General features: G+C 42.0%; 1 protein-coding gene across 1 annotated transcript in view; it reads left to right on the top strand.

The window, feature by feature from the left end:
* The window catches only part of CHAT (choline O-acetyltransferase), a 59,391-nt gene extending 56,653 nt beyond the window's left edge, over nt 1–2,738 (top strand). The window contains 2 exon segments of the mRNA XM_075528006.1: nt 361–498; nt 2,478–2,738. Of these exon segments, the coding sequence (XP_075384121.1) occupies nt 361–498; nt 2,478–2,738 (399 nt within the window).
* The last annotated feature ends 10,612 nt before the right edge of the window (nt 2,739–13,350 follow it).

Genomic DNA, 13,350 nt, shown 5'->3' with positions numbered 1-13,350 from the left:
CTGACTCATAGTGACTCTATGGAACAGGGTAGAGCTAGCCCTGTGAGTTTTCCAGATTGTAACTGTTTGTGGGATTAGAAAGCTCCATGTCGTTTCCAACAGTGGCCTCAAACAGAAGACTGCAGTTCGATACATAACCATTATGCCACCAAGGCTCCACAAGGGTGGGACCCCAGTAGCTCTAATTTCATTCTATGCTTGTAGAGATGGGCAGTCCCTCGCGCAGGCCATCACCAAGTTATGAATGATAAGCTCAGGGTGACCACGCCCATCTTTATGTTATGCTGATGAACTGGAAATGAAGAGAAGAGGCAGCCAGGTCCCACATCACCTTTCCTGTTCTTTGTCCCCAATCACCAGGCTCTAACAGGTATGGCCATCGACAACCATCTGCTGGCACTGAGGGAACTGGCCCAGGAAGTGTGCAAAGAGCTGCCTGAAATGTTCACAGAGGAAACATATCTGATGAGTAATCATTTTGTCCTGTCCACCAGCCAGGTATATATATTTAAGGGGACATAACCCAGCCTTCTCACTGACTAAGAGCCCATTGGTAGATGTCGCGTAAACCTTACCTCTGCTGCTTAGGGGTCATGTGACCTTCAGTAAAATGATTTAAACTCGCATAGCACTTGTGTCCCCACCTTCTCTATGCCTTAATCGTGATGCTGGATGCCTTTCAAACTATGGCCTGGGAGATAGCATGACATCATGATGACTACAAGCACTGAAGTCCCCCAGGCATGGGGGGGGGGGAGGTCTTGTCTCAACTAGATGCAAATTTTGGGTAGAAATCCCAGTACTCTGCCTGGCTGGACAAGGCCTTCCCAATCTAAGGCATTGTTAAAAAGGGTGATACAACCAGCAGCCTGGAAATACAAGCCTCGGAGCCCAATGTTTCCCAACCAGGTCTGTGGGCTCACTCTTTTGAGAACTACAGAAAGAAGCCTATTAGTAAGAAGGAGCAGTTTAGGAAAGGAAATAAACCAGTTAATGTGGAGTAGATTCCAATTTATGCTGACTCCATGTGGTTCAGAGTAGAGTTTGTTCCATGAAATTTTCAGTAGCTATGATCTTTCAGAAGCAGGTCTCCTGGCCCTCCTTTACAGGCACCTCTGGTGGACTGGAATTGGTAGCAGATTGAATGGGTAGCAGTGAGTACGTAAACATCTCTGGAACCCCTCAGAAAGGGAGCGCCCCACTGTAACTGACTGCAATTCCTTCTCTTCTGGAAAAGGCTGGACTGGGCAATCAGAAAGGCTGATAAAATTGTGTCCTCTCAGTAATTCAGTTTTGTCGGGGTGGCAGTGAGCTTGCAGACATGAATGAAAGAGGGCATCTGCAACAATACAACATCAATTCTTTAGGAAACCATCCATGGGCAAAGGATGCTGCTGACAGGCTTTATGGCCTGAGGCTGTTATGACAAATTTATCTAAAAGTGCACTCGCTCTATTAGCAAGACTAATGGCTTGTTCTGCCCATTAAAATAGTCAGAGTCACTTCCAAAAGCCCAAGCACACACCACAATCCTGTGTTTAAAATAAAACCTAGCCCTACACCTGCCTATGAATAGTTTTCTTCCTAGGAAGAGCTAATAAATTTAATTTGGAGTGGTAGGGTTTTACCAACTTATGATTTGCATACCTTCAGAAATGTATTTCCTTGGTTTGTGCCTCTAGATTGCTCCATCTCAGAGTTGTGAGTACAAAGCGTATTAGGCACATCACTAAAACTCCAGTTAAAGGCAATCTTGGAAATCCCCAATGCTGGGTAATTGTGTGTGGCCAGGCTGTGGGAGGAAATCAGACTAGCTAAGCAAACCTGGCAGTAATTAAGGATCAGGGGAAAGCAACAGAAATGATAGGCCCGATTTCCTCCACTTTTTAAATGACTCCCGCTGGGAAGCCATTTAACTGCCTGGTGCAATCAGGGGGCCATTTAGTAGATTACCTGGATTGCCTCTGTGCCTCAAATGGTCCCCAGGTAAAGGAAGCATTCAGCCCAGACCCTGCAGCAGCTCACACTGGGAGCAGCAGACAGCAGGTGGAAGGTGTGATCCACCGTAGGGAGGGGGCTTGTTGCCCTTCTTCCTCTGATCTCATGCAGATGAACATCTAAAAGATAAATTAGATGGGCTTCTATTTGTGACAAAGATTGTACCCATTTGTGCTTCAACAAGTGGTAGATTTGGCTAATTCCGTCAGGCATACAGGTGGGAAAGAGTTATGAGAGGAACAAATAGGAAGTTGATGCTTCCAGCTTGATCGGTCAGCCCTTGTCCTCCGAGAACCGCATGTTGACTGAGTACATGTTATCTCAACACCCTGAGCATCTGAGGATTGTCGCCTGAGCATCCGTGTCATTCGAATACTCCACTTTGTCTGTGTGTCTTACATTGTTACAGTGTCCAGCAGTCTTTCTGGCTGTCAGGCTACATTTTAGAACAACCAGCCCTGACCCGTCTTCCCATCCAGGTACCTACAACCATGGAGATGTTTTGCTGTTACGGTCCGGTGGTTCCCAATGGGTATGGTGCCTGTTACAACCCGAAGGCAGAGAGCATCCTCTTCTGCATCTCCAGTTTTCACAGCTGCAAAGAGACCTCTTCTACCAAGTTTGCAAACGCAGTGGAGGAAAGCCTGCTTGAAATGCAAGAACTCTGCCTCCTTCCCCCTCCTACTGTGAGCCAGCCACTGACAGACCAGGGCCAAAAGGCTGCAAGGGCTTGCATTTGACTCCTCCTAGGTTTCCGTTTCACTTCCCTCACCTTCCACAGTCTGCGGCTACCGGACCCTTCCAAACCTCTGCTCACCCCCATCATCTTAGCTTTCTGCAGTCTTCCAATTCTCAGACCCAAATCATAGACTACACCAAGGCAGTTGTAAGAGATAAGCATTTTATGCATGGACATGGTCATTCCTTGTGGAGATGCCCTCTGACCTAGAAACTGGAAAGTGAGCCCAGCTGGGCTCAAGCTATGAAGGCAGGGCTTGTCCTGGCTCCTCTGGAAGCCTAGTGTTCCTGCTTCTCATCCACCCAGGCAGAGCATGTCCAGGTACAGTTTTTGCGCAAGAAAAGAATGGGTCACCCTATTATATGCAACATACTAAATTGATCCTAAAGAAAGTTTTGGTGGGGGGGTTGTTTTCACATGCTAAGCATGCTGATCTTCAGGGGGGCTTCTACCATGAGTGGAATCAACTCAGTGGCCGTGGGTTTCGGGGCTGCATGCACAGTATTAGCCAGAAGGTCAGCTGTGGGAACCACCAGCCACACTGTCAAAGAACGCTGTGCAAGGCAGGCTTCACATGAGTCAAAAAGTTGGGCCATGCTGTTCTGAAAGGGAAGACACAATAGTCCGCTGCTGTTCTTCTTCACTGTCTCAGTAAGCGGAGGCACACAGCCAAGGACAGATGGAGAGGCGTATACTGAGCCCCAGCAGAAGGCACCTGTGGGCACAAGGGCCCTGCCACTGTGCTTTTTTTGGGGGGGGGGTTATTTCCCCAAAACCCCTTCCCACAAAACATGCTTCCTTGGTGGTCTATTTTTTTTCCAATGGAGGAGGGAAAGGTTTGCTTTGGGGTTTCTTTGGGTCGGTGGGTAGAGATGTAGAGGGCAGTGTTTTGTTTCAACACAAACCGTTACGGTATTAATTTCAGGGAAAAAAACGACCACAGTGACTTTAGCATCTTAATGGATTAAAAGAGGCAGGTTCTTGCCTGGTGAGGGCAGGCTGAATAACAGCTGGCTAAGAGTGGCTGGGAGGAGGGGATGGCCAGGCCCAGAGTGAGCAATGGGCGGGGGTGGAGGGGCACCCTGTAGGTCTGAAGCTGAGAGTGGAGTGGGCAGTTCAGAGAGAGTCACATGGAGTTTGTCCTCAGGGACTGTGATTGCAGAGGATACTTCCTACTGGGATGTATTTTCATGAGAAGTCTAAAAGGTCAAGGGAAAGGGAGTAAGGAAGCAACCAGGAACGTAAAAGTTCCCCAAAGGGCAGCCTGCAACTACCTAGAGATGGCAACACAGCCACTGTGGGGAGTTCTAACAGGCTCTTGCATGGGGCCTGACCTTCTATTCTACCATGTGCTGTGCTGTCCAGCATTGCCCCTAGCCCAGGAGCCTGCAGCTGCCTCTTTTTTCAGACACCGTGAAAGCGCTCTGCACTTTGATCTGAATGAAGCTGGTGGGGCTGAGGTGGGGCAAATATTTTGATCTCTGCTTAGCTCTTTGAAAACACAAACAGTTCAACCAATAAATTTCTTAAGCCCAGGTTTGCGATTCCAGGCTCAAAGAGAGTACAGAAATAGGATTTCTATTAGACAATCAGGCAACTTTTGGTATTGCCTTTTAAAGGTGTATACCTTCCCCCTGCCCTGGAGAAGTTACCACTAAATGTCTAGGGGCCTCAGTGTGTGTGTGTGTGTAGATGGAGCAAACAGTTGGGGGGAGCAGAGCAAGAAGGTGTCTGGAAGTCATTGTCTAACTACCATACACTTGTCTGTACTTACCAAATGACCAGATGGAGGACTGAGCTGGTTTCCCTGGATTTCTGGGTAGGCAGAAAGCTCAGGCTTGGGGCCAGGAAGACTCACTGGCTTGTGCTAAAATTAAATAAACAAAAAACCTGAAATAGAGTTGATAGGACTTAGATGCTCCGAGACTCATTTCCCCTCGTTGTTAAATGCAGAAAAGAATGGTATTTTCTTTCAAGGTCCTTAGGGTCAAGGAATCGTGGATGAAGGACCTTGCACCAGAGAGCAGATAGAGGTGCCCACCACTAGGGGTGACTACCCTTTCAGGAACATTTCAACTACTTTGCCAAATTCCTCTCCAAACAGTAACTCTTTCTGTACATTCAAAGATTAAACCATGCACTGTGAGGACTTCTGAGAACTTTTAGAAGTGTGGCTGGCAGGAACTTGTCAGGAGGGAACATTTCCTCTCGCAGAAAAAGGTTGGAAGCTGGTCTTCCTCCTTCAAGAACAGGCAATGAGGCTTTATGCAAAGGTAATGCTGAGCCACGGTTATGGGTATTTCTGTGGGTTCCCCAATAAAGGAGGCTGTTTCAGGTGTCCTCAATGATATGGAAAAATGAAACTTACTGAAGGTCATTTCAGAACTGTGATGTATAATAATAACATACAAGTTGCCAAAATACATAAAGTTGATATTTTAGTTTTATTTTCATAAATAGATCTAGATTTATGGCAATATGTATATGTGTATTTATAGTTTTTCAAGCTTAAGATATCATTTTGAATTTTAAAGAAATGCATATATGATTAAAGAACTATATATCAGAAGCATTATATTCAAATTATTTAAAGAATATAGCCTGAACTCAATAAAATGCAATGTCAAGAAAGATTGTTTTGGTCATCATTTCTTCCAAAATGTTATGTTTTTTTATTATTATTATGTAGTCTAAAGTTGTCCAACAATTAATTCATTCATTTGATTTTAAGTGGTGTCTACCAGAAGCACTAGTGTAGATGTCTTAGAAATACAGATGGGTGGAGAAAAGGGAGCAGGACACTTGTTGAAACTTTTCTACTTATGGCATGAAACCATGGAGCAGATCGGGATAGAAGAGGAGGTTTCCTGGGATGCTTGTGATAAGGCTGGCAGAAACCTGTCCTTAGAAATAGATGTCTCTACCTAAGTCTTCCCAAGTTTATACAGGCAACATGGATTGGGGGGAGAAGGGAAGCTGGGAGACCATCCATCCAATTGTCCCTCCAATTTGCTAAGGACTTTGGGTAAGTCATTTCATCTCTTTAAGTTGGAGCTCCTCCATTTAGAAAATGAAGTATTATCTGTATCATCTACTTCCAAAAACGTGCTGAGATGACATGAGATGGATATTATTGGAAGTAATAAAAAATGTAGCGTTCTTGACTTCCAGCAATATAGCAGCTAGGCAAATGCACTGCACACATCCTCCACAAAAAAGATGTGAGAAAACAGAGTTGAAAATACTGGAGCTCTGAGCCTCTACATAGGTAAGCAGAATACTGACTGAGAGAAAAAAAGGTGAACGTAGACCATAAAGGTAATAGGCAAATCTTGGCTGATCTGCCAATGGGCCTCAATCAAAATCCGCTCCACTCACAGCACAGGGCACTCTCTAGTGGCTGGCAATGGGAACAGTGGATCTCTTCTTGTTCCTCACACCATCCTGGTGAACAGAGGTATGTCTAGCCCCCACTCTCCCACACCCAGTGGTTGATTACATGTCCCTTCAATCCAGTACCCTTGGGACAATGGAACACTCTTAGAGGAAAAATAAGCAGAATACAAGAAAACGGTAGCACAGCATGACCTTGATAAACTCCAGACACACTAACATGAGAGAGGCAGGGGCTCCTTCTTTGGTCCCCCAAACTTCCTGTTGACCAGAGGAGTGACCAGCCTCTACCCTCACACACCCCGCAGCCAACTACAATGCCAAGAACACCCCCAGGTTATAGAACACAGGCCAAAAATGAGATCTGGAATGACCTGCATTGAGGTTGGCTTTGATAAATGTACACTAGTGAGTGACAAAGAGAAAGCAGTTACTTACTCTGATCTGGAGTGTGACTTTTTGTTTTAAATTTCTTGCCCCAGCTGATAGAGGCAACTAACCAAGTTGCCCTCCCTCATACTTCCAAAAGCTACACTCATTGGGCAAGGACTACCCCCCACTCTAATGCCACCTGATCATCAGTAAATACAACAAAACCACAATGTCCTGGCGGCAGGAAACAAGCTCAGTTCAGAGAAAGAAACAAGATAGAATGGCGCAAACACGTGATCAGTAAACGGAACAAAAGAGCTTCCAGAGAAAGAAAGGATAGACACTGAAACCGCAGGACAATTAATTAGGACAATGGTATCTAGGTGTCTTCAATGGATTGAAAGAATGACTGAGATAGCTGCAGACAATACCAAGGAGGGCGGGGAATGAGAAGAATTTAGGAAAATACTACATGAACAATCTACCAAAATAAATGAAAAATTAGAAACCATACAAAAATAGAAACACACAAGTTTAACACAACAGACCAAGTACTAATCACTAAAATGTATAGAATCATGAAATATCTCAATAAGAAGAAAAATAATCCAATTTAAAAATGGGCAAAGGACATGAACAGATAATTCACTAAAAAAGACTCGCAAATGGCTGACTGATTAACAAACACATGAGGAAATCCTCATCACCATTAGCCATCTGAGAGATGCAAGTCACAATAACAGTGAGATATCACTTTACACTCAAAATGAGAGGCCAATTCAGGGAAAAAAGAGAGCTCAAGCAAATATTGGAATGGGTGCTGGAGAGACTGGAACTCTTACACATACTTCTGATGGGCTCGTACAGCTATTGTGGAACATTGTACAGCATACCTAAAAGAATTGGCAATAGAAATACCATATTACCGTACGACCCAGCGATAATTCTCCTAGGCATATACCTCAAAGAAATAAGAGAACATGAGCAAACATATGCTCTCCCATGTTCATTGCAATGCAGTTCACAATGGCAAAAAGTTGGAAACCATCCAAATGCCCATCAGTTGAAGATAAAGAAATTGTGGTGCACCGTGGAATACTATGCATCCCTAAAAATTAGTGAGGAAATAGAAAACACCTCATGCTATGAAAGGATCTGGAAACCATCATGATGAGTTACAGCAAAGTATACATTGTCCCCTTTTTAGAGCATGTTATGGGGGGGGGGGGAGGAAGATCAATCAGTCCCTACCACATAACCATGTTTGGTTGTCATTTCAAATCAATAGACAACACTGCAAGACTAATTAGTGAATTTTACGGGGAAATTAGATTAAGTCAGGCAGTGAGTATGAAGGAAAATGTCTTTATTAGAGAAAGCAATTGAAGTTTTTATGATAGGAAAGATAAGTGAGGCACACTACTATTGACAAAAAATTTACATTATTTAGAAAGTACCACAGGGAGAATATGCCTGTATTATGTTCCTAATGGGACACTTTTGATCTAGTTTCCAACCAACTCCTGGTAATCCAGGCAACATCCTACGGACGACTGAGATTTTGAACTCTGTCCTTTCAAGATAAACAACACCCTTCTTAGATCAAAGAATAGGATCAAAATTGGAAATCCTATAGGGCGAATTGGACTCTGCCTTGAACTAACTTGCAGCAGAACTAACGTACTGCAATGGTTCCCCTGAACTATAAGCTGGAACACCCTGTTGGAAGAAGTAGATGATCCCCACCCCCAAGGTTAGGCAAATGGTAGTTGATTGACTATGGGTGGGTTTGAATCTATTGTTTTGATGACCCAAGACCAACATATAGTTCCTGTTCTCAAGCTCTCTCTGCCTTTTGGTGACATGTATTAGTCTACCAGGTGAGGTCCTCCTTTGTACATGAACGCAACTGAAAGTATTGTCATGTCCCCAACCATCACAGCTGTGTAATTAGTGTCCATTCACCCAAGTGATGAGGATGTACAAGTTAACAATTCATGTATTACGGACTAATAAGATGTCCTGTGTATGTTTAAGATCCTTCGCACAACACTGTTTTACCATTGACTATAATATCATTATCAATAGAATTACTTTAAGCACCATGAAGATGACATTTGATGTACTACAATAAAATGGCAGAGCTGTCTTCAAAAGGGAACACAGAAAATACAGAAATCATAGTTATATGAATGAATTTTGAGCTCTTACTTGATTGTAGCCTGAATATAAGAACAATTAGTTCTTGTGACGTAGCCCTGCCTGGTAGTCAACCTCATGAGATCACTGAGGATATGGGTGCTATAGAAAAGTGTGGTGAAGGAATTAGGGCCTGGCTATCAGGAAAAATAGCATCGGGAGCCTTAAAGACTTGTTTCAGAACAAGCAGTCCTGTACTTGAGGAGTCAGCTATATCAACACAGAAGTACACCAGCCTGTGTGATGCAACGATTGTAAACAATAAGATCTAAACCAGGAGGAGGAAATGATATCAGTGCCCAAATTCTTAACACCCAGTTTATGATGTGCGATGAATGACAGTGGAAGTCCAAAATCCATTTGCAAGGTCCCTTCGTGGATTGAGTCCCAGGTGAAGCCCCGCAGCCCACGACTAGGAATGTGATCAGCCCTGGTGTCAGACAAAGAACATTGTAAACAGGTCCTTAGCAACCGTACTTAGACTGTAAGGTAGCACTTTGCCATTAGCTCTCCCTTTGGGCCCACTTACAATTCATTCTAAATTTTTAATATTGTCTGCTTTTCTTAGATTGAAGTCTTTCACTGTTTTATATGATCAGTGTTTCTGGGTCTTTCTTTTTCTCTTTTGTTCTTGTTTTATATGTTTTTCTGTATAAAGAAGCCAAGATTTATGAAGACAGTAACTGAAATAATAATTACCTGTGATCATGGAAGGGAAAGAGAGGATAGAAAGTCAACACCAATGGATAAGAGAAGGAAGAAAATATATATTCTAAAGTTGATTGGGGCGGTGATTGCATAACCCTCCTTAATATAATTGAACTATTAAATTGTATACGTTACCTATAGCTCAATAAAACTAATTTTTAAAAGAACCCTATAGACAGCAAAATTATTCCTCAAATATGAGGGAGAAATAAAATTATTTTCAGATAAGGAAAAATTATGAAGTTTGTATAAAGAAGACCAGTCTTACAAAAGTTACTAAAGAGTTTTTGGACAAAGAATTAAAAGCAACAATTGACAGCCACCTAAAATGTTCACAAGACATTATTATCAATAAATCATTCTACTTAAGTAACATACAAAATAAAAAGAACCACACAAATCAAAATAAGAAATCACAGACAGCATTTCCACAATGAAGACAACAACAAAAAAAGAGGGAGAAAAGTACATAATAAATAACCAAGTGGAGAAAATATTGAGTCATTCACAAAAGACAAAAATTTGGAAATAATCAAGCATATTTGTACATGTGAACAACTCTTGTTAATATATCATATTATTTAATCGTATGGTGTGTGAATTATATGTCACTGAAATGGTTATATATTTTAATAAATTAATTTTTTAGATAACAAAAAAATTGGAAAGAATAACAAAGCATAAATAATAAAAATAATATAAATAGATGAAGGAATAGATAAAAGAATAAATAACAATAATGAAAAAGAAAAAATGAATCTCTAAAAAAGTTAAAACCTCAACAACCCAAAAGAGGAAAACTGTTTAAATCCCATTAAACAATAAGATAAAAATTAAAAAGCAAAAAAGTATTGACAAATCCATAAACAAACAAAAGGTATGCAGCACACTAAAGCCAATAATACTATGTAAAAATACCAAAACTGCAGCAATGACAACATCGGATGTAAATGAATTGCATTTAAAAAGAAACAAAGACAAACAAAATGGATAAGAAAATGATCTTTACTAGTCTGCTTCCAAGAAACACTCCATAGATATAAGACGAGTGGAGACTGAAACATCAAAGGATGAAAAAATACATATCAAACTAATGCTAGTCATAATATAGCAAGTGCACCAATATTCATTTCCGTCAAGAAGACAGCAAAGTAAAGGCCATAATGAGAGACAAAAGGCCATTCTATAATGATGAAAAACACAGTTGAACAAGAAGACGTAACTATAATTAACATCTATTCACCCAATGAAAGTTCTTGAAAATACATTAAAAAATTCTTCTTTAAAAGAATCATTTTATTGGGAGCTCTTATAGCTCTTATAATATTCCATATATCAATTGTATCAAGCATATTTGTACATATGTTGCCATCATCATTTCCAAAACATTTTCTACTTGAGCCCTTGGTATAAGCTCCTCTTTTTTCCCCTCCCTCCCCAGCCTCCCACCCTTGTGAATCCTTGATCAATTATATATTGTTTTTATTATTTCATTTCTTACACTGTCCTTCATCTCCCTTCATTCACATTTCTGTTATTCATCCCCTTCGGTGGGGTGGGGGCTATATATCCAACCTTGTGATGGGCTCCCCCTTTCTCCCCCTTCCCCTTCCCCGACCATCCCGCTACACTCCTGATATTGCTACTCCCATTATTGTTCCTGAGGGGGCTATCTGTCCCTGTGTCTAGAGCTCTTATCTGTACCATTGTTGTTCTCCAGTCTAGTCAGATTTGTACTGTGGAACTGAGTCATGGGGGTGGGGGTGGAGGTGGGGGACGGTGGTAGGAGGAAGAATTGAGGAACTCTAGGAGTGATGTGTGTTTCCTCGGTGCTATACTACACCTTGGTTGAATCATCCCTTCCTTATAACCCTTCTGTGGGGAGATATCTAATTGTCTACAGATGGGCTTTGGGTCTCCACTCCAAAGCCCCTCATTCGCATCAATATAGTTGTTTGTTTTGGGTCTTTTGATACCTGATACCTAATCCTGTAGATACCTCATGATCACACAGTCTGGTGTGCTTCTTCCATGTGGACTTTGTGACTTCCCTGCTGGATGGCTGCTTGCTTATCTTCAAGCCTTTAAGACCCCAGATGCTATATCCTTTGATAGCCAGGCATGTTCTGCTCTCTTCACCACATTTGCTTTTGCACCCCTTTTGTCTTTGGGATCATGAATCAAAGAATGAGTATCAAAGAGTGCCAGGTTATTAGAACAAAGTATTCTTGTGTTAAGGGAGGCCTTGAGTAGAGGTTCAAAGTCTGTCTGCTATCTTAATACTTAGCATAGTAATATATGTACATTGTTCTCAGAGTGAGTCTGGGTACATTAGAGAAACAAATCCACAGAAACTTATATATATAAGAGAAAGTTTTATATAAAGGGTAAGTGCACATCAAGAAAACATTCCAACCCAGTGCTGCCCAAGCCCACAAGTCCAACATTAACCCATTAACCCACATGTCCAACATCAGTCCACAAAGTCCTCCTCCATCTCACAAAACAGACACTATGATGCTAACTTCAGGAGAAAAGCCGAGTCAGTGAATGTGTAAGGATCTCAGCGCTGGCAGGGGTCTCCACACGGGTGCCCCAGCACCCAGGACTGCATCAGGGTAGGTCCATGTGGCTTCTCCACAGGGATGTCTTGCAGGAAGTCAGCCTTGCCAGCTGAAGCAGAAACTGCTAAGGCAGCTACACTCTTGTCTGACCATCATAAAGCATGAGACCCGAGAACTAGAAAGGCGAGGCTCACAGAGCTTTTAAACCCTCCGCCCTTCAATTACCCCACATGTGTTTAACAGCCAGGTTGGCAAAATAAACTAATTCATTCTCTATCCCTTTCATTATAAATTAGTATATTTACATATATACATGCCAATAGTGAGACACCTATAAATAGCTTTTGCCTCCTATTTCTTTCCTCTCTTTCCTTTCATCTTCCTCCTATCCAACTATAATGCTCACCCTCCATTCAGCTCTAAATAATTCTTCTCAGATACAGGGGCTTTAGTGGAGAACAAATGTTTTGAGAATGATGAGGGCAATGAATCTACAAATGTGCTTTACACAATTGATGTATGTATGGACTGTGATAAGAGTTGTATGAGCCCCTAATAAAATAAAATAAAAAATCCACACTCACAAACCAAAGATGGAAACATGTTGCGATAGTGCTGCTTTATATTAAAGAGTTAACCCACTTAAAAAAAAAAGAAGAAGAAGAATTACAGTCTCTGAAACCCTTGTAAAGGCAGTCCTACCCTGTCCTATAAGGTCGCTATGAGTCGGAGTCGACTACCTGGAAGTCCTGGTTGGTTTTTTGTTTTGTTTTGTCGCTGTTTTAATGGTATGGGCTGTGCAAATACATAGGATATGTTTTTCTTTGTATGTGGGTTATATTCCACAAATAAAGGGGGGTGCAGGTTAAGAGAAGGGTCACAGCCTTAAAAACCCTTGATATTCCTTACCCATCATATCGAAACACCGGTATGCGTAGTTATAAAAGGAGGAAAGTAAAATTGAAAGTGATTTCCACTCCTTTGTGACACGCAAGTTAGTTAAAAAATAAAGTCTATAAACTTCCATGTGGCAGTTCTGCTTGGGCATGGGGGTCACTGAGTTAAAACTGATTCCACAGCATCCAGCAACAAAACATGAAAAAAGATTGATAGACAAGTAAACCGTCTATAAATGTTGGTTGCTGCTCTCATCAGTAACATTTACCATATTAGGTCAAAATAACGTTTTTGTGACCATGAGTACCTTGTCCTTGACCTTACCCTCAATCTCTGCACTTTCTTTGCCCGATTCGCTGGCACACTATGGGTGTGGGCAATTTGGAAGGGTAATCTAGCAACAATTTTGCAGGGAGGGTGCCGGAGACCCACCGGAAACCCAATTTGCTCCGCCCACACACGTGACCACACCCACCCAGT

The sequence above is a fragment of the Tenrec ecaudatus genome, chromosome 12 (genome assembly GCF_050624435.1).
Source record: "Tenrec ecaudatus isolate mTenEca1 chromosome 12, mTenEca1.hap1, whole genome shotgun sequence".
Classification (NCBI taxonomy): domain Eukaryota; kingdom Metazoa; phylum Chordata; class Mammalia; order Afrosoricida; family Tenrecidae; genus Tenrec; species Tenrec ecaudatus.
This window is presented reverse-complemented; position numbering and strand designations above follow the sequence as displayed.